The sequence below is a fragment of the Dreissena polymorpha genome, unplaced genomic scaffold (assembly GCF_020536995.1).
Source record: "Dreissena polymorpha isolate Duluth1 unplaced genomic scaffold, UMN_Dpol_1.0 chrUn056, whole genome shotgun sequence".
Lineage (NCBI taxonomy): Eukaryota > Metazoa > Mollusca > Bivalvia > Myida > Dreissenidae > Dreissena > Dreissena polymorpha.
Genome location: NW_026273370.1, coordinates 28,961 through 54,187, shown reverse-complemented (window position 1 = coordinate 54,187; position 25,227 = coordinate 28,961). Strand labels below are relative to the sequence as shown.

The 25,227-nt window shown below is 34.7% G+C and overlaps 1 protein-coding gene across 1 annotated transcript; it reads right to left on the bottom strand.

Annotated features, from left to right (window-relative positions):
* Positions 1-1,488: 1,488 nt before the first annotated feature.
* Positions 1,489-25,195, bottom strand: LOC127863898 (uncharacterized). The gene is given in 18 exon segments (XM_052403587.1): positions 1,489-2,924; positions 4,499-4,552; positions 5,394-5,462; positions 6,980-7,057; positions 7,548-8,552; positions 8,554-9,324; positions 10,010-10,121; positions 10,719-10,811; positions 11,632-11,724; positions 11,872-11,964; positions 12,126-12,218; positions 12,430-12,531; positions 15,173-15,251; positions 16,590-16,686; positions 17,991-18,006; positions 22,469-22,658; positions 23,885-24,024; positions 25,129-25,195. Coding segments are annotated over 17 exon segments (3,201 nt in total). The 5' UTR covers positions 23,941-24,024; positions 25,129-25,195; the 3' UTR covers positions 1,489-2,724.
* Positions 25,196-25,227: the final 32 nt, after the last annotated feature.

Sequence of the window (25,227 nt, the reverse complement as noted above, 5' to 3'; positions counted from 1 at the left end):
ATTATCAGACACGTGTTTACACTTTAAGTACAGAAAATACATAAAGCTTTTCTTTGCTAGTTATGAACAGTCTTGAACCCGGGTGTAAGGAATTAATGTGCAAACGACACTTTGAACCCGGGTTCAAAGTCTCTAAACTATATAGTTAACTGTTAAACCGTGGTTTAATTCAATAATGTGCACTTCGATAGCCATACTACACGTTTGTGTATCCACACCTTGCAAGTCACTACATTCGCATGTTCACACACGATGCAACTCACTACATTGTGTTAAACCGCTATGTAAGAAACTAAATTATCTACTCAAATCATATTTGTTTGTAGTGTATTGCATAATATGGTATCACACTTGTTCCTACTTCAGTGTATCAGTGACTTTCTATCTTGTTTCTCAGTGTTCCAATACCGTATTATTTTAGGGATTTCTAAATAACACTGATATCCATGATTTAAAGAGAGCATCTGGAAATTAACATACGAATAAGGAATTCCACTTTTCTTCTATAATATTTGTAACAAAAATCAAGTTGGCATTTACCTTAGTGACGCAAAACAAAAACTAGAACTGTGTCCAGAGGACACTGGTACCCCCACTTCGCACATTTGCTAAACAATTTGAGCATGAAGTCGTTGCAAATTCTTATGTCGTTTGCAGCAAAAATTCCCTTCTTCATGGTCATCTACACAATAAGGGTGTTTATCCCTGTAAGTAAGAGCGAAACCCGCTTTGTTTAAAAGGAGTTTCGTTCACAAAATTCGGGACGTTTGCACTAAACTATATAAAATTATGGGAAAATAAACAAAGGGCCATAATTCTGTCAACTTTTGGTTGCAGCAGAAATTTATTATTTCATGATCATCTACAAATATAAGGTGTTTATCCGTAACATTTTTAGCTAAATCTGCCAAGTGGTTTAAGAGGAGTTGCATTCACAAACTATATAATTGAAAAACCAACAAAAAGTTATAATTCTGTAAAAATTTGGTCGCAGCGAACATGCTCTCCTTTAAGATCATCTACACAATACTGGTGTAAGTGGAAGTTTGATCAAAATCCGCCAATCGGTTTAAGAGTAGTTGCGTTAAAAAATTTCGATACGGACGGACAAGGGCAACGCTATATGCCGCCCACTTTGTGGGGGCACAAAAAGGGCCTATTTACACACACAGTTGTTTCAATAGTTCATTACGAACTAGCTTTAAGCTATCAATAACGAATGCTTGATGACCGCTCATCTCCATTGATATTCACTGATCCATGACAGCAACCCCAATTTTTCAAATCGAATTACGGTAAGCTCCTAAGTACATACCGGTAGTATTGAGGGAAACTGTATGTTAAATAATCAACCTAAAACATGCGACTTATTATCTATCTACATTTTATACGCTTTACTGCAATTATTGGTTTTGAACCGTTTCTCCTCAGGAAGTTCCAAGAAATTGTGACACGAGTTTGAATGAATAAATATAAATGAGAGAAATATTCAGCTTTAAAATTTTATTTCTCATGTATGCTGCATTCAAAATATGTTCATTTCATGGGTACATTTCATACATCGATACCAACAAACAAACCAAGAGAGTGGTATTCAATTGATTCTCTGGAAAATGACATAATTCATTGGTCAAGACAATGTAATAGTATAACAATTTTAACGTAAAACATTTAAGATGCAGCATCTCACATGGTCCCATTGTCCATTAAAATCATGCGGTTGTAATCCCAAGATGACCAATTTCACAATATGGGGCCCTCAATACGTAGGGATATAGCAATTTTGTGACCTTCGCTTTTGACATACTAGTCACCTCAGTAAATAAAAGTAAGTTAATTAAAAAATATAACCTATGCAAATATTCAAGCATTTCCGTTTTTTTCTATGACAATGGGGACCATTCTGAGATTCAGTACTTCAACAATTTAATTTAACATAAATTACACCAGGTTTTTAATACATCAACTAAGCTGACCAGATTTGTAACTCAAAACACCCATATTGTATTTTTTTGCAACAAGGTATGAAGTTCATTTTGAAAATTCATATTATCACAGTATAAAATCACCTGTTGTTAAACACTGACATGTTAAATTGATATTAAGGGCACACATTAAATGAACGTTATGGGATTGGGTGATATAAAGGTATTCAAAACAAACAAGAACAATTGACAGTTAAAACTATAACTGTTAAAAAACTTGATGTATATAGATAGTTAATTAACATATAAACTTATCAGAAACATTTAAGAATCTCCTTTTAAGGGAAATATTTATTGAAACAACTTTTTAAAAATATACTTTTGTTATCATATGGACAGGTTAGTTGCTTTACATAAAAGTTTTGAATTATTTTTTGCAGTGCACAAATGACATATGATATACAGAATTTAAAAACATATCAGAAACATCGACATCACCTTAGAACATGTTACTATCTTAACATCAACGGCAGAATAGCCACACCTTTACAACTATACAATTCAAGCAAATTTATGCACTGTATGAATACACGCAAATATTTTTAGTTTCATTAAATTTCAATCGATTGTTACTGTGAAACAGCTCTGGCCTGACACAATTAATTATATTCTAATTTATTAAGGAGGCATAACTCAAAATACCAAGGCTGTTGAAGTCATTTGTTTGAAGTGAGCAAAGCTAGCCACGATATTTATGCAAGCACTTTTTACTGTAAAATATTTTGCTTTCATCAGTTGTTCACTGTAACATATTTTTTCTTGCTTTCACCATGTTGTAAACAGCAAACTTTATTTTTTTCCAATTTAAATTAAGAAGGCACGGATGTTTTCTTTGGGCATTTATACAGTCAAGCTTTCCTGGGACCTTTGATAATCTCAGATGGTTTTCAAAATAGGATTTCAGAGCCTGCTTTTCTTCATGGTTCCAAGAGTGTTTATCTGAAATAAGTTAAACAAATCACTAATATATAAATTAATATTTGTGAAGCAATAATTTGGCATTAATATATTTAATGATATTTGTTCATTTTGATTGTTAGCAGTATTCAACAGTATTTCAGTCATATAATGGCTGTCAGTTAATCTGCACACACTTCCTGCATAAGCTGGTTTCCAAGTACTAAGTGCACATACAGTAAATGACAACTGCCCAATGCCCATCTTGAATCAGGAGTAGGGGGAGATTGGCCACAGAAACTAGAGCTTTGTCACAGACGTGACAAATACCCGGCATGCCGCATTGACACAGAATATGTTGCATGTTGTCTTCACAAAAAACAGCGGACACCATGCTCAATGTTTAAAACGCATTAAGTTACCCCGTGACCTAGTTTTTGACCCGGCATGGCCCATGTTCCAACTTGACCTACACATCATCCACATACAACTTCTGACCAAGTGTGGTGAAGATTGGATGAAAACTACTTGAATTAGAGAGCAGACAACAGGCTCAATGTTTAAAAGGCACTAATCGACCCCCGAGACCTAGATTTTGACCCGGCATGACCCATTTTCGAACTTGACCTAGACATCATCTAGACACAACATCTGACCAAGTTTGGTGAAGATCGGATGAAAACTACTTGAATTAGAGAGTGGACACTTAATACGGACCGACAGACCTACGACAGACAAGCTCACTCCTATATACTCCCCGAAACTTTGTTTGTGGGGGTATAATTATTTTATGACACAAGTTATGTGGCTGGGCTGGGAATCGAATCAGCAATCCTCGAATTTGTAGTCCAGCAATTTACCAACCGAGCTAGCCAGCCCGGCTTATACTTGTGAATTAGTTACATACTTGTTTGACTCATATGTACTAAAAGTATGACACAAATACGATTACTTTTGAATTGCAAAATAAATATATGAAACTAAATATATTTTCTACAGAGAAATGTGAACATTATACTTTGCAGTCAGTTTTTATTATGCTAAACTAGATGTCTCACAGACACTGATGCACCCAAGACACATGCATGGGCACAGACAAATGACACTTTGGCAAAACTTATTTTGCCTCCACAAATTTATGTCATATACATGTAATATCTTATAATCGAGAACATAAAACAATGTCACAATTCGGCCAAATTTGCTTGCAAAGAAAATTACTATATTTACGATCACATACATATACATATTAAGATTTTACAGGCGTAAATGTTTGAGCGAAATCTGTCCAGCAGTTAAAGAGGACTTGACTCCACAAAATTTTGGGACTTACATACTAACAGACAAATGCAAAGCTAAATGCCGCCCAATTTGTGAGGGAATTAAAATCTGGTGCTCATGCCTTTAAAATTACTACTTAAATCAGGTATTACAATCAACATCACAAATTTGTCTCCTATGTGCGGTATTTCCCATTTTAACTTATGATATATTTTATATTAACTACTCCCAGTTATCAGAAACAAAAACCAACACAACTAATTTTCAGACACCAATCCTAAACCAGTTGTGCTAGGCACATTAAACATATCAGAAACAATTTAAGCTCATATTACCTGCTGTTTTCTTTGTTTTTTTCTTAGGTTCCTCCTTTTGATCCTCAATAAAATCTGCAATTTATAAAATTTTGTATACTTGCATTAAAAGAAACTCAATAGAAAAGGTCACTTTAGCAAATAATAATGTTCTTAAGTTAATGAGTGGAAGGCATTCTTCATATTTTCAAAACAAAGACCTTGACATAATCGACCCAATATGCAATGTCTCACCATATGGTATCTATTTTAACTTAGTTTCATTAAAATATTTCATTTTGTTCTTGTGTTATTCAACAAAACCTGTATGTTTTTTCAATTTATACAACAGTGACCTTGACCCCACTCAGCTCATCCCAATGCAATCACATTGAATAAGGGCAACTTATGTATTGTTTTAGGGCAAGTTAAGTATTGCATTAGGACAAGTTTTGTATTGCTTTAGAGCAAGTTATGAATTGTTTTAGGGCAAGTTAAGTATTGGTTTAGGGCAAGTTATGTTTTGCTTTAGGGCAAGACAAGTATTGCTTCAGGGCAAGTCACGTATTGCTCTAGGGTATCTATGTATGAAAAATTCGTTCTCAATTTATCAAAAGTTGATTCTACCACCCCACCTTAAGAAAAAATATCAAATGGTTAAAAGGCCCATAATTCTAACAGATTTCTAATAATTTTCATTTTAATATGGGGAATAAGGGTGTCAACTTTGAATAAAATCCCTCGAGACATTCCTGAGCAACTAGCTTACAGAAAAAAACATTAATATATCTACCTAGTTTAAATGTAACATTTTTGTGTGTAAAAAGGCCCATAATTTTGACAAATTTCACACACATTTGCAAAATCAAACAAAATAACCACCAGTTAACTAAACCCCTAGATGCAATGAGCATTTTATTAAATATTTTAAGCATACCATCTCTTCTGGGTCTCTTCCTTGCAACTTTTCCAACAGCTTCCTTGTCGCATTGGGTGTGGGCGACATCTGTATAAATGAAAATGTGTTTGATTTCATTACCCCACACAAACTACTGTGGAATCGAATAAATGCAAGGATCTTTCATCATTGGCATACTGACTATGCAAGCAACTAAATTGGCATACACAATATTCAAGTCCTAAATTTCACAAGGACTAAGATGACCGCTTCATTGGCATACAATTTTTGCAAGTCACTTTATTGCCAATAAGACTGTGAATACTGCTACATTGGCAAACACACTATGTAAGTAACTACAGTGGCATACAAACTATGTAATTCATGAAATTGGCATACACACTAGGCAAATCACTACACTGGCATACTAACTATGGAAGTTTCTTTTTAGTACTATATAGGCATACAAACTATGCAAGTCATTACATTGGCACACACACTATGTAAGTCATGAAATTGGCATACACACTAGGCAAGTCACTACACTGGCAAACAAACTATGCAAGTCATTACAGTGGCACACACACTAGGCAAGTCACTACACTGGCATAAAACAAGTACAGTGGCACACACACTATGTAAATCATGAAATTGGCATGCAGGGATACACACAAGGCAAGTCACTACACTGACATATAACTTTGAAAGTTACTACATTTGCATAAAACTATGCAAGTCACTATAGTGGCACACACACTATGTAAGTCATGAAATTGGCATACAATGATACACACTAGGCAAGTCACTACACTGGCATAAAAACTATGGAAGTTACTACATTGGCATACAAACTTTGCAAGTCACTACAGTTGCACACACACTATGTAAATCATGAAATTGGCATACACACTAGGCAAGCCACTACTCTGGCATAAAACTATGGAAGTAAAAACATTTGCATACAAACTATGCAAGTCATCACAGTGGCACACACACTATATAGTCATGCAAATGGCATACACAAGTCACTACACTGGTATAAAAACTATTGAAGTTACTACATTGGCATTCAAACTATGCAAGTCACTACAGTGGCACACATACATGTACTAAGTAAGTCATGAAATTGGCATACACACTAGGTAAGTCACTACACTGGCATCAAAACGTTGGAAGGTATGACATTGGCATAAAGAACTATGCAAGCCTTTTATTGCCACAAAGACTTTAAAGTGGGTTCATTTACATACACTACAGCAGAAAATGGTATACATCTTTTACCGGGGTTCCATTTGACGATAATGTGCCAATCTAGAGAGCAAACATTTGATATAAATATGCGTCCCAGAGTAATGAGACTTGTCACAGACAAGTATCTTGCAATCAGAAAGCAGGTACTAAAAGTTTGTGGCCAATTATTATTACATGCATGTTTTTCAGTTATTGTCCAAATAAGAATAGTCCTTCTACAAACAGCACACAGTACACCAGCCAATAGTTTAATTGGCACTTAAAAACAAGCACAGAATCAAGATTCAACACAAACATTCAAGTTCACAATGCAAGCAACTAAAGTCTTTGCAATTGTGTGAACTTCAACCATCAACTAGAGTTTAAATTAATACCTGGATGGTCTAATGTGTTGATTTCTTCATCTTGATCAGCTGCATCGTCATCATCGTCTGTATCAGACTCCACAGCTTCTATAACAATAATATATCAAAATAGCAAATATTTCCAGACAACATGACATCCTTTAAAATTATTTTGTTTGCAGTTACACCACTGTGTCAGCTATCTTATAGGATCAAGTCACCAAAACAAATTAAAATCAGACAAACTCAAAGTTCATATTCTACTTATAAATATAGTACATTAAAAATAATACAAATTAAAAATAAACAAGAGCTCTGCAGTCGGAGACTCATGCCCCCTCAAACTGCGAAACATCATTTCATTTACATTTGAACATGATCCAACCAAGAAAATTACCAAGGATCTTTATGACTATTTGGGGGTTTTTACCATGCGTCAATTTCGTGATTTCCATGAGAATCACGGGTCAAAACGTGCTAGCTCAGGTCAAACTAACACCCTGTGTGAAATGTGTCTTTTAAGGACCCATAAAAAGTGCAAAGAACACTGTTACAGGTTAGAGGGATCAAATAGTAGTTTAGTCTAATAATAACATACCATCTGGATTGAAGGTGATGTCTTCAAAGTCACACCCACTGTATTTGCTAATGGATCCGTTGTTGATGCATCGGAGAACTTTGGACATTTTCGCAACTTGCAGTACATTTTCAGGAAGGCGATAGAATTCTCTATGGATTCTTATGTCATGCCCCTGGAATGTTGCTAACAGATCTTGAGAATTTTCTTTCAAGTTCAATATTTGTGCTAAGGTTGCAAGCTGCTTTCTGAGGTTAGTTGATGTTATCAACGCTGGATCTTTCATTCCGCAACTGTCTGCCATTTTCCTCAAAGCATCTGTGCCCCTGTATGGTTTCTTTTGATTTCCTGGTGTGGCAAATAATAGGCCACCATTAGATATTCCTGCTCCTGATCGCATTTTTAAAAGCACTTCAATATTGCGTTGCATGTCCGTTGTGAAAAGGACAGGAACTTTTCGACCTTTCTTGCCCCTTATCTCAACTCGAAGGTGGGTCTCGCAAAGTTTTTTTTCAAGTTCTGTCAAAATGCTTTTGACAACTGGATCAACTTTACCACCTATTTTTGCCATTTGATATTGTTCAACAGTCATGCGTTGCGCCTCCCCACTCCTCCTTCTGTTAAACAGAATCAACTGAGCCAGACAGACTTTGGCAAAGTCTGGATAATTTGCCGAATGTTTTTCTGTTTCAACTGTATGCACAACTGCATCAGCCTTTTTTTTCAGAAATTTGTTGAGTATAACAACATCTTCCACTAATGGTAGGTACTTTGGTTTGTTGTACTTTATGTTTGCAAGACTGTGTAAGGCCCTTGATGATATGCTAGATTTCCATTTTATTTTGTACATTTTAAGGAAAGACTCATATTTGTCCATTTGAGCCGTGTCTTCTAATTTCAATGCTTGAAAGTATGCCTCTTCGGCAACACTTTTCATTCTGTAGCCAATATTCAAGGCTAATGAAGGGGTCCTAAAATTGTTATTGTCAAACTGACAAATATCCTTGACACATTGGATAAATATGTCCCAATTACAGGCCTTTCATGCATTCTCCAATGGACATGATGTTTCTCGACCTCAAAGCAATTAGAAGGCGACCTAATTCCCTCATTTTGTTTGAAGTATAAACAGTTTTGTGTTCTTCGCCTTGTTTTTCATATTCACTCATTCCAAACTGCAAAATTAATGAATCTGACACAACAGCTTGCTTCACAGCATCATCTCTCATAATGTGGAGGACATTCATTTCAAATTCTTTATTTGTACTCACTTTTGGCAGCAGCTTTTTTCCAGCTGCAATTGGACCAATGCTTATACCAGAATTACTTTCATTTCTTTTACCACAAGACTTTTGGTGTTTCCAAAGATCTTTTTTCTTGTATAGTCCAGAACAAAACTGACATGGAAGCAGACTGCTTATTTCACTTTCTTCTGTTTTTCTATATTTTGGAATGATCTGTCCATGACCTTTTTCTAGGACAGCAAAATTATGGTTGAAGTCTCCTTTGTTTACCAACACTTCCCACATATTTCTTCTTTCCTTGGTTTTAGGCGTTAAGGCAAGAATTCTGCCAACTTCTAATTCTTCACTGTGTTGTCTTTCATAATGCCTAGCAATATTCTGTCTCATTTGTAGGCAGTAGAGACAAGCATGTTCCTTGTTAGCTAAATTTCCTTTAGAGTTTTTGTTTGATTTTTGTACGTGTAATGTCTTTGTACTTGTGGATGAACTTATTATTGGAATCACTTGACTCTCATCCTCGCTGCAGGAGACGTGGCTTTCTTCATCTTCTTCCGCTGTAAAGAGATATATAAACAGATTTCATTTGAAATATAAACATTGTACAAACATTTAACAGGATGTTATGCTTAATATGTGACCATGCACCAGTATTCAGACAGTATATGTGCAGGGGTCAAAGTTTTCCGGTTTGTACCAGAATTCCGGATTTTCAGTCCCTGCCGGGTAGTTTTTCCAATTCCTGCAAATCCGTTGAGAGCCAATATGTCAATGCGTTAAATTTTTTATAGATCGAAAACAATTTTCACTCTTAATGTGATAGTGACCTTGACCTTTAACCTAGTGACCCCAATTTCAATATGGGTCATCTACTGTCCAAGGCCAATTCACATGGTTAGTATCAAGCCAATATGTAAATTTATTGACACTTATTGATCGGAAACGAACTGGTCTACCGACAGACCGCCTGACTGACATCCAGTATAACAAAAATATACCCCCTCTTCTTTGAAGGGGGGCATAAAAACTATAGATTTTGATGTCTTCTGCTCAGGTGAGGTAAAGGGTAGGGCCAGTAGATTGATCATAAATGTTTTTGTTTTATTTGTTTGTTTTTCTGTAAAATGTTTCATTATCTGTCATTCATTTAATCATACAAAAGTGAAAATATTTGTCTTATCAATAACTAAAACAGTCTTGGTCAAATTCGCCACTCATAATTTTATTAACACCCACACATACCTGGCAAATCTTCATCAGAGGATTTATCTTCATCAGTAGGGTCATCTTCATCAGTGCAATCGTCTGATGTGGGAACATAATCTGAATCTGGGTCCTCGTAATCATGGTAGTCCTGAAAAAAAAACACACAAGTATATCACTGAACTGATGGATGCTTCCCAGTGGGAATGCAGTCAGGACAGCATAGTCCAGACAATTGTTGTCTGTATTATATATATTTCAGCAGTCAACAAAGTCCCATAACTGTAAAAAAAATGATTGAAGCGCAACATCATTGTTGAGTGCACACCTCCTCTAGGTTAAAAAGCTACAATAAAGTTTATAGGCTATAAAGCTACTATAAAGTTTCATTGATTGCATACCAGTCATTTCATAAAAATAGACCAGACAAGAATTGTGCACTAAATTGTTATTTCAGAAATCTTCAAAGTCCCATAACTCTGAGAAAAGTAATTATTGAAGCGGAACGTTCTGGTTCTCTGCACATCTCTTTGCAATATAGCTTCGAATGAAGTTTCATAAATTCTGGTCAGTTGTTGCTGAGAAATACTCTGGACAAGAAAACAGGATGGATGGACAAAGCAGCAACTAAGTGCTCCCTTGAAAAAAATCGGGAGACCACTGTTAATACAACTCACTGTGTATGAAGATAAGTATAAAGACCTTGGGTTCATATGTCCATTACTGCAATATGTTGAAGTGTACATACCCCCTCTAGGTCCTCTACTTCATCTTTGTCTTCTTCTTCGCATTTGTCATTGGGGTCATGCTCTCTGCCTCCATCTGCATCATTCTCAGAAGCCTGAAAGCAGAGGCCCAGATAAGATGCATATTTACGTAAAATATGCCTGAACAAGATGTGTTTGTGAAACACTATGCCCCCCCCAATAAGTATTTGATCTTTGACCTTGAAGGATGACCTTGACCTTTCACCACTCAAAATGTGCAGCTCCATGAGATACACATGCATGCCAAATATCAAGTTGCTATCATTAATATTGCCAAAGTTATGGCAATGTTAAAGTTTGACGCAAACCAACCAACAAACAGGGAAGAAACAATATGTCCCCCAGAATTGACTGGGGGACATAACAATTCCTAAATACGCATGAATAATGTAATTTGATGGGTGAAAACAATCATCATTAACATTGGCATACGCATCATGTGCAACAATTATCAGGTTGACAAACAATACCCAATTTGGATTATTTGAACAGCCATTTCATTAATTTCAATATGCATGTACTCCTCCATTCATAATTGGAAATCAGAAGCAAATAATAATTGATTTCTTTCATTAATTATTTGAGGTTTACATGTTCTTTATAAGAAATACATATTTTGCATTTACATGTATATAAAAAATACTCATGCAAAAGTCTTTGACTTTGTATTTTACTCATCAACTAAAAAAGTCATGAGAAAAATACTCCTTGGCTTAAATAATTATCTGAAGCTCTGCCGAAAAAATAGTCAGCAGCTTAACTTACATGTGAGATTTTACTGAACGTAATCAATTCCACAAAAATACCATATTGATAATACAACTGTGTATGACGCTGAGCAAAAAAACCTTAGGTTCATGCATCCATTACTGCAATATGTTGAAATGTACATACCCCCTCTTGGTCTTCTACTTCGTCTTTGTCTTCTTTTTCGTATTTGTCATTGGGGTCGTGCTCTCTGCCTCCATCTACATCATTCTCAGAAGTCTGAAAGAATAGTCAGCAGCTTGTCTTACACTTGAGATATCGCTGAATGTGATCAATAGCACACTGATAATACAACTGTGTATGACGCTTAGCAAAAAAACCTTGGGTTCATATGTCCATTACTGCAATATGTTGAAGTGTACATACCCCCTCTAGGTCCTCTACTTCATCTTTGTCTTCTTCTTCGCATTTGTCATTGGGGTCATGCTCTCTGTCTCCATCTGTATCATTCTTGAGAGTCTGAAAGAATAGTCAGCAGCTTGTCTTACACATGAGATAATATCGCTGGATGTGATCAATTCCACAAAAAATACCATATTGATAATACAACTGTGTATGACGCTGAGCAAAAAACCTTAGGTTCATATGTCCATTACTGCAATATGTTGAAGTGTACATACCCCCTCTAGGTCTTCTACTTTGTCTTTGTCTTCTTTTTCGTATTTGTCATTGGGGTCGTGCTCTCTGCCTCCATCTACATCATTCTCAGAACTCTGAAAGAATAGTCAGCAGCTTGTCTTACACATGAGATATCACTGAACGTGATCAATACCACAAAAATACCATACAACAGAACTGTGTATGAAGCTCATCATCAAAGTTTATATTACCAAAATACGTAATACAACAATTTATTGTACAAGTGTAAATGTAAAGTAGTTGAAAGTCTATAACAATAATGTTATTAATAACATATGAACATGCCTTCTGTTTCTCTAGTCGAAATCTTCTGTCCATAACAGAGAAAATATCTCCCCAATGCAAACATCTCACACTGTCTGTTTGAGTATAGTCGGTTAAAAACACCTATAGGAATAAGAATGTAAAATGTTATATTCTTTCAACTGATAGTTTTACAAATATTTGTTATGTCTTTGTCAAGATGTTTTCTCACATGTGCACCAAATTAAGTAATGCATAAAATGGAAACTATGCCTGGCAACCTAACTTAATTACTATTACACAAAATCGTCGCTTCTCATGTGTGTGAAAATCCTATGTCTGACTGGTCAGATGTGGATAATTTACTGTCAAACAAGTACATTGTTTATGTCTAGTGTCCACGTACTAGTACACTTTAAGGGTGTGAAAGAGATGCAAAAGCTAATAAACATATTAATATAGACTTATACATTTCAAAAACAAATTATTTTCTATATATTATTTAATTAACAAATATATATCAGAAAAGATTGGAATAAAAATTATTGTTTTGACAAGTAACTGTTGCTTATGAAAAAAGTAGATTGCTTCAATTAACTTGTCCATGGACAATTAAACAATTTTGATATTTCCACATCCCTGCCGGTGACATTGGGCAAGAGTCTCGTGGTGCGTCAAATAGATACAATTAAGTGACTTGCATATTGTGAACTGTGTGTGTACTCTGTAGTGACTTTCACTGCGCATACTGTGTTGTGACATGCATAGTGTGTACAGTGTAGTGTTGTTTATTTGCTGGGTTTTAAGCCCTACCAACATCTTTTCAGTCATATAAAGTGTCCACCCGAAGCATCGTATAGTGCTGCTTCCACTTTATGATACCTTGGAGACTTTGATATTATACCAAACCCAAACACATTATCTTGACTACAGACTGAACCGTCCTGGACTACTCTCAAATGTCAAGTGTTGGTGGGGGAGCTTAACGAGTACTTATCACCACTTCGATATACAACGGTTAGGGATTGAACCTGCCCCCTTCTGCTCTGTAGGCAAACGCAGTTACTACTAAACCACAGAGGTGTAGTACTGTGCATTGTGTCTGCTGTGTAAAATTTTGCATAGTGTGTACTTGCTTTCATAGTGTGTACTTGCTTTCATAGTGTGTACAAGCTTGCAAGTACTAAGTATGTACTTGCTTGCATAGTGTGTACTGTGCAGTGACTTGCATAGTAGTAAGTGTTTACTTGCTAGCAAAGTGTGTACTTGCTTGCATAGTGTGTACTGTGCAGTGACTTGCATAGTAGTAAGTGTTTACTTGCTAGCAAAGTGTGTACTGGCTTGCATAGTGTGTACTGTGTAGTGACTTGCATAGTATGTACTGGCTTGCATAGTGGGTACTGTGTAGTGACTTGCATAGTATGTACTGGCTTGCGTAGTGTGTACTGTGTAGTGACTTGCATAGTGTGTACTGACTTGCGTAGTGTGTACTATGTAGTGACTTGCATAGTGTGTACTGGCTTGCGTAGTGTGTACTGTGTAGTGACTTGCGTAGTATGTACTGGCTTGCGTAGTGTGTACTGTGTAGTGACTTGCATAGTGTGACAATAATGTACTGACTTGCATAGTGTGTACTGTGTAGTGACTTGCATAGTATGTACTGGCTTGCGTAGTGTGTACTGTGTAGTGACTTGCGTAGTGTGTACTGACTTGCGTAGTGTGTACTGTGTAGTGACTTGCATAGTGTGTACTGACTTGCGTAGTGTGTACTGCGTAGTGACCTGCATAGTATTACTGTCTTGCATAGAATAAAGTTAATAAACATATTTCAATTTAAATTTGAAAGAAAGTTTAGAACAATCATTGCTTTCAAATGCACAATAAGCTTGTGTAAAGCAATGATCAGTTTTCATCTGAGCATACCAGTTAAATTGACAGTTCGCTTAAAGTACATAACCCTAATAAACGCTGGAAGACATCGACATTAGTACTTGTTTATTTATTGTGTATGAAAGCGTTTTCTTCGTCATGTAATGCTTTAATGTCTGCTTTCAAGTTTTATTGTCATTTTAATCTGATTATTTTACAAATAACTGATAGGAAAAATCAAATGTACATACTTTAATAAACCAGATATGTTTACAATGCTACAAGTACTGTCTTTTACATAATGCCAACAGGTTTAATTACTATGAATTAATACGGGAAAAACTATTTCTTTTCATGTCCATGGAAAATATTATTATCCGAAAACGTAGAGGGGTCTGAAAACTTACCATACTGTAAGTTCCTTGTATGTTACTTTCATACTGACTATTATATTGGAAATAACTAATTGAAATATCAAAGTTAATTACAAATCACATATTTTACTTTCATACTGACTTTTATATTGGAAATAACTAATTCTATTGAAATATCACATTATCCACTTCCTAAACAATGTTGTGAAGAGCTAAAAATATAGTTTCAAGCTCTTTATTGTTATTTATCTTAATTAAGATAGCTTTCCATTTTCTTGCACTCATGTTTGCTGTGCTCTTATTTGTTACAACACAGCAAATATGGCGTGAGGATTGATACGGACATGATTTTGTCAATTATTACAGATCAAATTGCTTAACCTGACTAATTGGTAAGATTTGATAAAAAAAATAAAAAATTATTAGAGTATTAGGCGAACACAATTGATTGCTTGCTCAAAAACACAGTTCTGTAGCTAAATGCAACATTTGTCATATTACACAATTCCATTAAGTATAATCTACAGGTTTTAAATACTTACCTTTCCGTTGTTAACTTCAAGTTGGCAATGGACTGGTCTCACGCCTGGCTTGGATAATATAACGTCACAGCTTTTAGAACTGCAGTTTAAAAATAACAATACTGTTTGGATTTTAAAAAATGTTTCAAATTAAATAGCAACATTTTATGTATATATTTACTGTATTATATTATGCCCTGACAAGCTGTGTTTGAAGGCATGGGCTATTTTGTAATTTATATTTATAATCCCAGTAATGTGTTTGCACTATTTAGTTTATATATTAGAGCACAAATAACACATTAGGCATATTTTTATTTTGCTTTAAAACAAAATGCTGCGTTCACTGCAAACACATGCTCACTGCTCCTGCTGGATGACCCATTTCTAATATTTAAAGTACAAACTACGTCAAGGCCAAAGTGAGGTTGGCTGATATGGGTCATTAGGCCGTTCTCAGACTAAAATTGGATATCATAAGTATTTCTCCAGAAGCAATAATAGTTGAACAACTTTTTAACTCAGCAATTATTTTTTTCTACAACAGGCAGTTTCAAATTGTAACCTTAATAAAAAAAAACACAAAGTAAGCAAAATTCATGTATTGATTTCCACATTTAAGAAATTATTGCAAAACATAAAGAAAAAGAAAGCCCTAACAAATAACGATAAATACTTAAATTGCTCTATTATTGCATATTGATTGCTCAGCACACAAAAAATCATCGTGTCAAATTAAAGTAAAGTTCAAGTTTTCTATATTTCATCTTTATTTAAGCAACACTGTTTTATAATAGTTTAAGCGAAATATGTAATATTATACATTGTACATTGAAAATATTTTTATGTGCTTTATTATTTTGCCAATTTCAATTTTGATAATCATTTTGATTTTTATGCTATTGTATGCACTATCATGGATAATGCAAATTAGCGTATTTTGATCATCGGGACCAGTATAATCAGTATCAGACAAGTACATGTAGGCTTTGCCGGTAGCCAGTCCTGTGGACCATCCCCTCCCAACAGAAAAGGATAATCCCTGCGCTAGGCGATCCTATGGACGGATTAACTGATGGTCAAGACAATCATTATATGTGTCCTGCATCAAGATGTCAGGGGCATAAAAAACTCTGTATAAATAAAACTGTAATTTTTAATGACTTTACTTTGTTTGCTACCAATCAATATATGAAACATAGCAGCAAATATGACACAACAACTTAAATTTCTTTCTCACAAAATGACAAGAAGACTTTGAACACAATATAACTTCAATGCATTGAAGGTTGATCAGTTTTAGATAATCAATATTTTACGAATGAAGTTTTTCTTAAGTGGCATCTCTATAAAACCTTCAACAGGGTATATCTATTGCTGTAATTCAAAAGTATCAGATGATCCTTGAATAATGTTTAATTATGTTATGTATACATACTTTCCTATCAAACAGTATTGATTGACCAATGGAAATCGGTCGCTATCTTCTCCAGTTCTTGCAATAACCACAAGTTCTGGTATGTTGTTGCAAAATTCTGAAAAATAGTGAAGGTCTCTTACTAGGTTGTTGCTTTTTACAGATGCAGGACTAATATCTCCAGACTTATAATAGAAGGAAAAGGCTACTAATTGGAAAATACCAAATGTGTCTATTCTGTGCTTGATAAACAAACATTGCTCTGGTTGGTGATGGATAGCCCATTTGTTAGCTTGTTTTGGGAATGGTCATAAGCAACAACAGTGTAAGTATCCAAGTGTTGTTGTAAGCAGTGTTGGTGCTAGACGAAATGGTAAAATCTACTTAACATTGTCATAGACGGGAGGACAAACAGGGCGATCAGTTTCAAGACAAAACCATAGTTTTGGGGCTTTCAAAACTATACCGAGTAACACATATTCAAAATGAAAACAAACAAGGCTAGGGATTGCTGCCAGAATTTTCTGTCAAATGTTAATTTTCTCTCAGTATGTTTATAACACTTGGGCTTCATTTTGGTCTTATACATATTTGGGGGAATGTAAACATTGCTAAGTTATTGTTTGAAAGTATGCATGCACGAACCTCCATGTAAACCAGTCCTGCATCTTTACAAATATCAAAAGCACATTGGTCATTAGTCAAATATAATACATGTTGAAAATACATAAAGTGGGTGTGCAAAATATGGCAAAACCCTTACTTCAATATATAACATTATGTATTAAACCTGCAGTACAAATCGACTACATATTTACTTATTGATAGAGAAAATAAAGCAAGTAAACTCCTATAGTTTACAATGGTGTACATGTAATACTATTTCTCATCTTAAATTTATAAAATAAAGTAGACAAAATGAACATCACTATGCCATGAAAATTAATTTTAACCTTCAGTTTCCAAAACTACAATAAAACACGAGTTAATTTAAGTGTTTCAACAAGTAATTTTATTTAAAGTTTCATCAAAATAACAGAAACTTATGTTGAATAGGGGCACAATCGTGATTGTGTTATATCCTATTTTACAAGTCGATGTGCTGACTTATAAACATCTAAATATAAAAGACAACCGTTATTAACATTAAATTTCATGAAAATGGACGAGTAATGCTATAATTGGCAAGCATCAGTTCATTGTTTTTGTTGAATGGTTTGTTTAAAATAAAAATTATGATAATTAGGTCTTTCATGTACCAAAACAACCAAAACACAAAAAAAAGAAAACAACAAATTATTTAAAGTTTTTTTTTCTAGATACTCCTATTCAAATCTTGATCTGGAAACTATGCTTAGGATCAAACATTAGACCTTTAAAACAACTGGAAACAGTTTCAAATGTCAGAACATTGAAACTTACCTCGTTGCTGTTTTTTCTTTAAAAAAAAATAAACATAAAATTAACAAGAGCATAGCATGTGAAACGCTCGGCTGTGGGTGCAGTTTTGAATAAATGAAAGCTTGTCAGAAGTTTTAAGTTAGAGATCACAATGACCTTGACTTTTGACCACGTGACCGAAAATGAGTGTGGCGTGTAGAACTACATAATAAAGTTTCAAAGTTGTAGTTGATTTTAGAGCCAATGCTAAGGTTATAGAATGACGCGGATGGCCGACGGCAGACGAGCTGGCTATGACAATACCTCGTGTTTTCTCTGAAAACAGCCAAGCTAATAATAATGTTAAAACTAATTTCCTTATGTTTATATCATAAAAAATGCTTGTGAACTCTCTAGAAGTCGCATTGTTTGCCCAATCATCATGACAAGAGGCCCCAGTGGGCATTGGGATGCTCACCTGAATAACTCTGCAATCTTCAAGCTAAAGTTACAGTCTAACTTCGCAGGCATCTTATAACAGGAAAACCCAATAGCCCCAAGCCAAGACTTAAGTTCACCCCTTAGGGAAAATATTTCAACAATCTTTGTACAGATTCAACAAATTATATTTTGTACCAAATAATCTAAGCTTGAGGCCTTGAGGTCCACTAGACAATGTTTCATGCCAAATATGTAAGCCCTAGGCCATGCGGTTTTCCAGAAAAAGATTTTTGAAGTTTTTATTATATACATACAAGAAACACATTTGTCCCCAGCAGGACGGGGCTTATTTTGACCCCAGCGGCATAATTTGAACACTCTTGGTAGAGGTCCACTAGATGATGTTTCATGCCAAATATGTAAGCTCTAAGCCTTGCGGTTTCCAAGATTTTTATATACATATAAGGAAAACACATTTGCCCTCTGGCGGGGCTAATTTTGACCACAGGGGCATAATTTGAGCAATCTTGGTAGAGGTCCACCAGACGATGTTTCATGCCAAATATCTAAGCTCTAGCAGGGCTTTTTTCAACTGATTTTAAAGCCAATATTTGGTCATATTCCAAATGGCAAAACATATCTTTTTTCCCGAAAAACCAGTGAAAAAATTCCCCATGGATAGTTTCAGTTTTGACAATTTTAAACAAAGTGATTTTCAGTGTAGATAAAGGACTGATAAGTTAAAATAACCATTTACTGATTGGTTTTCTTTCATAACATTTTTTAATGATTTTATTGCCCAAGAAATTCATTAATATTTAATCATATTTTCCCAATTTTGGTTGAATTGACATTTAAATTCCCAATTTGAAGGGCTTAGGCCATGTATTCAAAGTGGTGAAAAAAAACCTGTCTTGGCCTTGCGGTTTCAGAGAAGAACATTTTTAAAGGGATCTTTTCACGCTTTGGTAAATTGACAAAATTGAAAAAAGTTGTTTCAGATTCGTAAGTTTTCGTTTTAGTTATGATATTTGTGAGGAAACAGTAATACTGAATATTAACCATGCTCTTAATATAGCCATTATATGCATCTTTTGCCGATGTTAAAACCTAAAAATTATAAAGCGTTGCAACGCGAAACGATTGAATAATTTGGAGAGTTCTGTTTTTGTCGTTACATTTTGTGAAACTACGAAGATTGCTTATATAATGTATAAATTCCGTCAAGTATGTGTACTCGGCGGAATAGCTCAGTAGGCTAAAGCGTTTTTACTTCAGGACTCTGGCAGGACTCCAGGGGTCACTGGTTCGAAACCTGCTCCGGGCAATGTTCTTTTCCTTTTTTTATTTTTTTCTTGATTTTTTACTGGAGCTTTTACGATAAAATGTTTACATTTATCAATATAAAGCATTTAATGAATAAGTTAAAAAATGCCAAAATCTGTGAAAAGGCCCCTTTAAAGTTTTCAAGATAAACATATAAAGAAAACACATTTTCCCCATGGGTCAAATTTTACCCCAGGGGCATATTTTAAACAATCTTGGTAGAGGTCCACCAGACAATGTTAATATAAAAATATCTTTAGTCCTTGTGGTTTTAGAGAAGAAGATTTAAAAAGTTTTCACTACCGGTATACATTTATACATATAAGGAACAATACATTTGCCCACAGGGTTGGGGCAAATTTTGACACCATGTGCATTGTTTATACAATCTTGGTAAAGGCCTACTAGACCATGTTTTACTCCAAATATGTATGCTCTAGGCCATGTGGTTTTGAGAAGGAAGAGAAGTTTTCACTATATAGAAATAAGGAAAACACATTTGCTCCCAGGGTGGGGCAAATTTTGACTCAAGGGGCATACACAGCAACGCCGATATATCGCGGTTGGTGGGGTCCAAAGATTGCAAGCGGGATATATTCGGCTCGTGATATAACTTGAGAAATGTTTTACTTAATCTTATTGCGGTTAATATGTGATATTTTCCCAATGTTTTCATTTTATAAACGGCGCTCAGTGCTCCAGATAACATGCGTAAAGGCGTAAAAACGAATTAAATTTCGTAAATAACGATTTAAATTTAAAATCTTTGCGTTAAGTTACGCGTTGAAAAAATAAAACACGAAATCGAAATCTTCGAACGTGCGTAAAACTTCCAGTAGCAAATTATGCATGGTAAACATTTCATACCGGTTCTGGCTCGTCTAGGCGCTCAATTAAAGCTTCAACTTTAAATCAACGTCACTCAAGCGTTTGCTTTGAGGAAGAGCCAAACCTAAGAACGGTCGAAAGGCCAAACGGTCTCGATTCTTTTCTCCTAGATTTGCAGGCGAGTCAATACTGTTTATTGTACCTTTTTAATTACACTTATCGTAATTTTTATACACCAGTAATATACTGTATACCTATTCAAAATGCCATTAAAATTAAATGTTAAATATAGTTTTTGATATGACTTTAACGGCGACCAGAAGGCCACTATGACCTATATAAAGCCGAAGTGTGAGTGACCGTTTTACAGAAAAAATCTAAATGGCCGACGGAAGCGGTGTATTGAGGCGTGGAAGGCAACATTTCAGTGTCAAAAGTCCTCGCTGCATGCATTTTTTCAATTAGATTCAAATACACAAAGCATGGTTTCGTCAATAATTGATAGACTTATAAGCTCTTGCGTAAATGACTGTGAATCTAAAGCACTCAAAATTATTTGGTAATATATTGTTAAGAATTAATTTTATAAATAGGGGGTAAATAAGAATTAATATTTTTAACAGGGAGTAAATAAGAATTTGACCAAATTTTTATCTGGAGCTCTGACGGCGCTGCTACATATTTGTATCGTTATCATTGCAAACCTATTCTAAGATGAACAAAATGTAAATTATATTTTTTATTTTCAGATATAATTGCTCACGAATCTTAAGAGAAGAATACTTACCGTAAAATATGTATAAAACATAATTGTGCATACATTGGAATTTATCCTTATTAATAGTCATTTAGAATACGTAGGCAGCATGCCACTATTGTTTACAGTTGTTTATATTTTATATTTACAGGCATACCGAGATATCGCGCAAGAAGAATATGCAGTTCTAACAAAAATACAGTAGACAAGACGATTTGTTTAATTGTTTAATAAAGCATATGTACATGTTTATTTATATGGCGTTCATATGCACATGACCAGCCTTTATCTCGTCTATTATCTCGATCTGCTCAGTAATCGAGAACTGTTTACGTTTGCGTGTGACAGTATTGCTTGTAGCCATTTTTGGGATGTATTTCGTGTGCTGAGACAGAATGACCAGTTGCAATTTTAACAATTTTTATACCATTTAACTGCCGTACCTATGCAGTGACACTAATTAGTTATTTCTAAAAAATATAGGGTGTTAATACAAGCCAGAACCAGTTTTCTGCTTTAGTAAGCAAATTCTCAGATTCAAAGATGTTATTTAGTTATCATGCTATTCAGATTTTCGGAAGCCATAGGTGCGATATACTGGTTAGCACGATATACCGGTCAGCGCAATATACCTGTCAGTGATATATCGACGTTGCAGTGTTCTTTAAACAATCTTGGTAAAGTTCCACCAGACGGTGTTCCATCATTTTCATGCCAAATATCTAAGCCTTAGACCTTGCAGTTTAGGAGATTGTTTTCTCCTTTCGGTTGGCATGGCAACCAGAGTTATGCATGGGGTGCAATTCTAAAAAGAACACTTGCCAATTTACATCAAGATCGGTTTAGTAGGAGATGTCATTTAAGTAAAAATGTTGACATACCACCCACCCACAACAACTGAAAAAGACATGTCATAATAGCAATGGCAAGCTAATAAATTACAGTTTTTTTCAACAATTGGGAATTTTGGGGTAAGAATTGGGAAAAACTATGCATATTTGGCATTGGGAAAGGGTCAGACTATCGAATCTATGAAGGCAGTAAAAACAGGCCTCAGGCAATGCATCAGGCAGTTGGAGAACGGCCAAATTTCAGGACAGACAGATCATGTAGTAGTTGGGGTGTAAAAAGGGCCACTTAGAGGAAACATTTCTTTATTTATAAGTACCTTTTTCCTCCATGGATATGGTCCTGCACCATAATTATACACAACTTCTTCTCCTGGCAGAATGTCACGGAGGGCAACGAAATACAAGCTTGGTAGACCCTCCTCCTCAAAGCACTGCACTTTGCAATTGGGGTGGGAGGAGTCATTTACAAGCCTTCCAAAACTGCCATCTTCTGTAGATCCATCAGACCTAATTGAAAGAGAAATAAACAATACAACTTATAAAGATTTGTACAAGTTAATCAATATATATATTTAACCATATATTATATAAAATACATATAAATATTTAATATTTATATGCAAGTCACTACAGTGGCACATACACTATGTTAGTCATGAAATTGGCATACACACTAGGCATGTCACTACACTGGCATACACACTATGGAAGTTACTACATTGGCATACAAACTATGCAAGTCACTACAGTGGCACACACACTATGTAAGTTATAAAATATTAAATAAACATTGACAGAAATACTATGCAAGTCACTTCAGTGGCACACACACTATGTAAATCATTAAAATTGGCATACACACTAGGCAAGTCACTACACTGGCATAAAATGTATTGAAATTACTACATTGGCATACAACCTATGCAAGTCACTTCAGTGGCACACACACTATGTACACACACTACATGTATGTAAGTCATGAAATTGGCATACGCACTAGGCAAGTCACTACATTTGTATACAAACTATGCAAGTCACTTCAGTGGCACAAACTATGTAAGTTATAAACCATTGAACTTGTTTAATTTTCAGGTACTAAATCAAATCTTACAGTAACTTAGTAAGACAATAAATGCAATTATTGAACAAATAAACTAAAACTTAACATTCTTTGAAAAGCTGTTGAACCTTTTTATTTTACAGTGTCTTTATATGATTTTAAATACATATTGAAGAATCAAGACAACAAAAGTTGGTGAGCATAGTTTGTGCGTTAATTAATTAAAGATTAGGGCCCAAGGGTTCCCTGATGCTTAAAAGCGCCTGGGGAAATGCCTGATATCCCACCTAAAGTTCCATTGTGAGGGCATAATAAACATAACACAATTTGTCATTGCATCCAACTCTGAAGCGAAATCAGCAAATCAAAATTATCCATGGTAATAAAAGCTCATTTTTAAATTACAATTACCATAACATAACAATATTTTGTGCAATATATTATTAATAATAATGGATTTTTACAGTATGGTAAATGAATTAGTATATTTCTATGACAGAATAAAGTATTTAAATACACTACAGAGAATATTGCAGTTACATATACATGTAAGAAGATATTGGAATATAGTTGCAGCCCTTATTTCAAGTTTCACACTCGGCAATTATTTTAACATGTTTATCCATACATGGTTTACAGAAAAAACACAGTATTTCTGTTAAAAGATTTATACATACCAACACTTTTCCCCCTTGAAATGGAATTCAAACACATATGTGTCATCTCCATTTGGCTCCTTCCTTGTTAACCTTCCTTCATATTTTAGAAAAATATCCCCCTTTTCAATGTGGGCATGTGTATGCACACATCTTCCTATAATTAAAGAACATTAAAACATACATTATGTATTCTTGTTATAATTACAATCTAGTGCAGAGGTTTTTCACCCAAATTTGTGATGACAGCCTAGCCTGGTAATTTTGTCAAAATTGTGAAATTTTAGAAACAATATAAACATGGTTGAGCAATAGGCACAGTTTTAAAACAATTGTGCAGATTGTACTTTGACCATTATCTTTATTAAAACATCTACATTTTTATTGAGCCCAAGATCAAATAACTTATACATGAACATTTATACTCTTGAGTGTTCATTTATTTATTCCAGTTGTAAATGTTTAGCTCAGAATTGTGCAAAAAAACACACTACTTTTTGGAATTGTGAAGTATTCTGAAATAGGCCTCTGTTATTATAAGGTGAAAAAGCCCTCTATGGGTCTATGGTTTGGGGGAATTATCCCAATAAATTTGGCATAGGTGAAAAATAAGCATCCAGGTAAATGCTCATCTTGGGAAAAAACAGGCTGTAAACAACTTTACCAAGAAAATAAAGGAACAATTATTGAATATAGGAATATTTTCCCCAAAATATAGGACATTTTGAAAATTTAAAACAGTGATTAACATGTGTTACATATACATGACCATGTGGAGATGTTCGGAAGATGTCACTTTATCGCTAACTGTTGGTAACTAAACAGTGCTAAAATAAATTTGATACTAAAAAATTACTCCTATAAACAAGAATAAATTTTAAGGAAATTTGTGAAGGTAAATTTTTTGGCTGAAATTGGGGGAAAACTAACTACATGTATATACTTTCTTGTTGGAGGAACGATGCAGAATTTCGGTATGAAACGGAGATTGAGATGTATATCTTTGCACAGGATATTATTTAGACACAGTGTGTATGTACATGTAGAGCAGTGCTTACAAACTACTCCTATAAATATATATCGACCTAATATTGTTGAACGTCCATTTACAATAGCATCGTTCCAACAAGTAAAGTAAAGTAGGAAGCTTTAACAGCTGCAAATTCATAAATAAGTGCAGATGATTATGCAAGAGTGACTTAATATAAAATATAAATATTATTTTACTTGATGCATTACAATAAAGTTAATAAAAACTTACAAGTAATGCTATTCCAGATCTTAAAACACTATCATTGTTCCAATTCCGTTAGCAGCCATATGGCACTGTGTCAAATGAAAGTTGCATAGTGTTACGTCA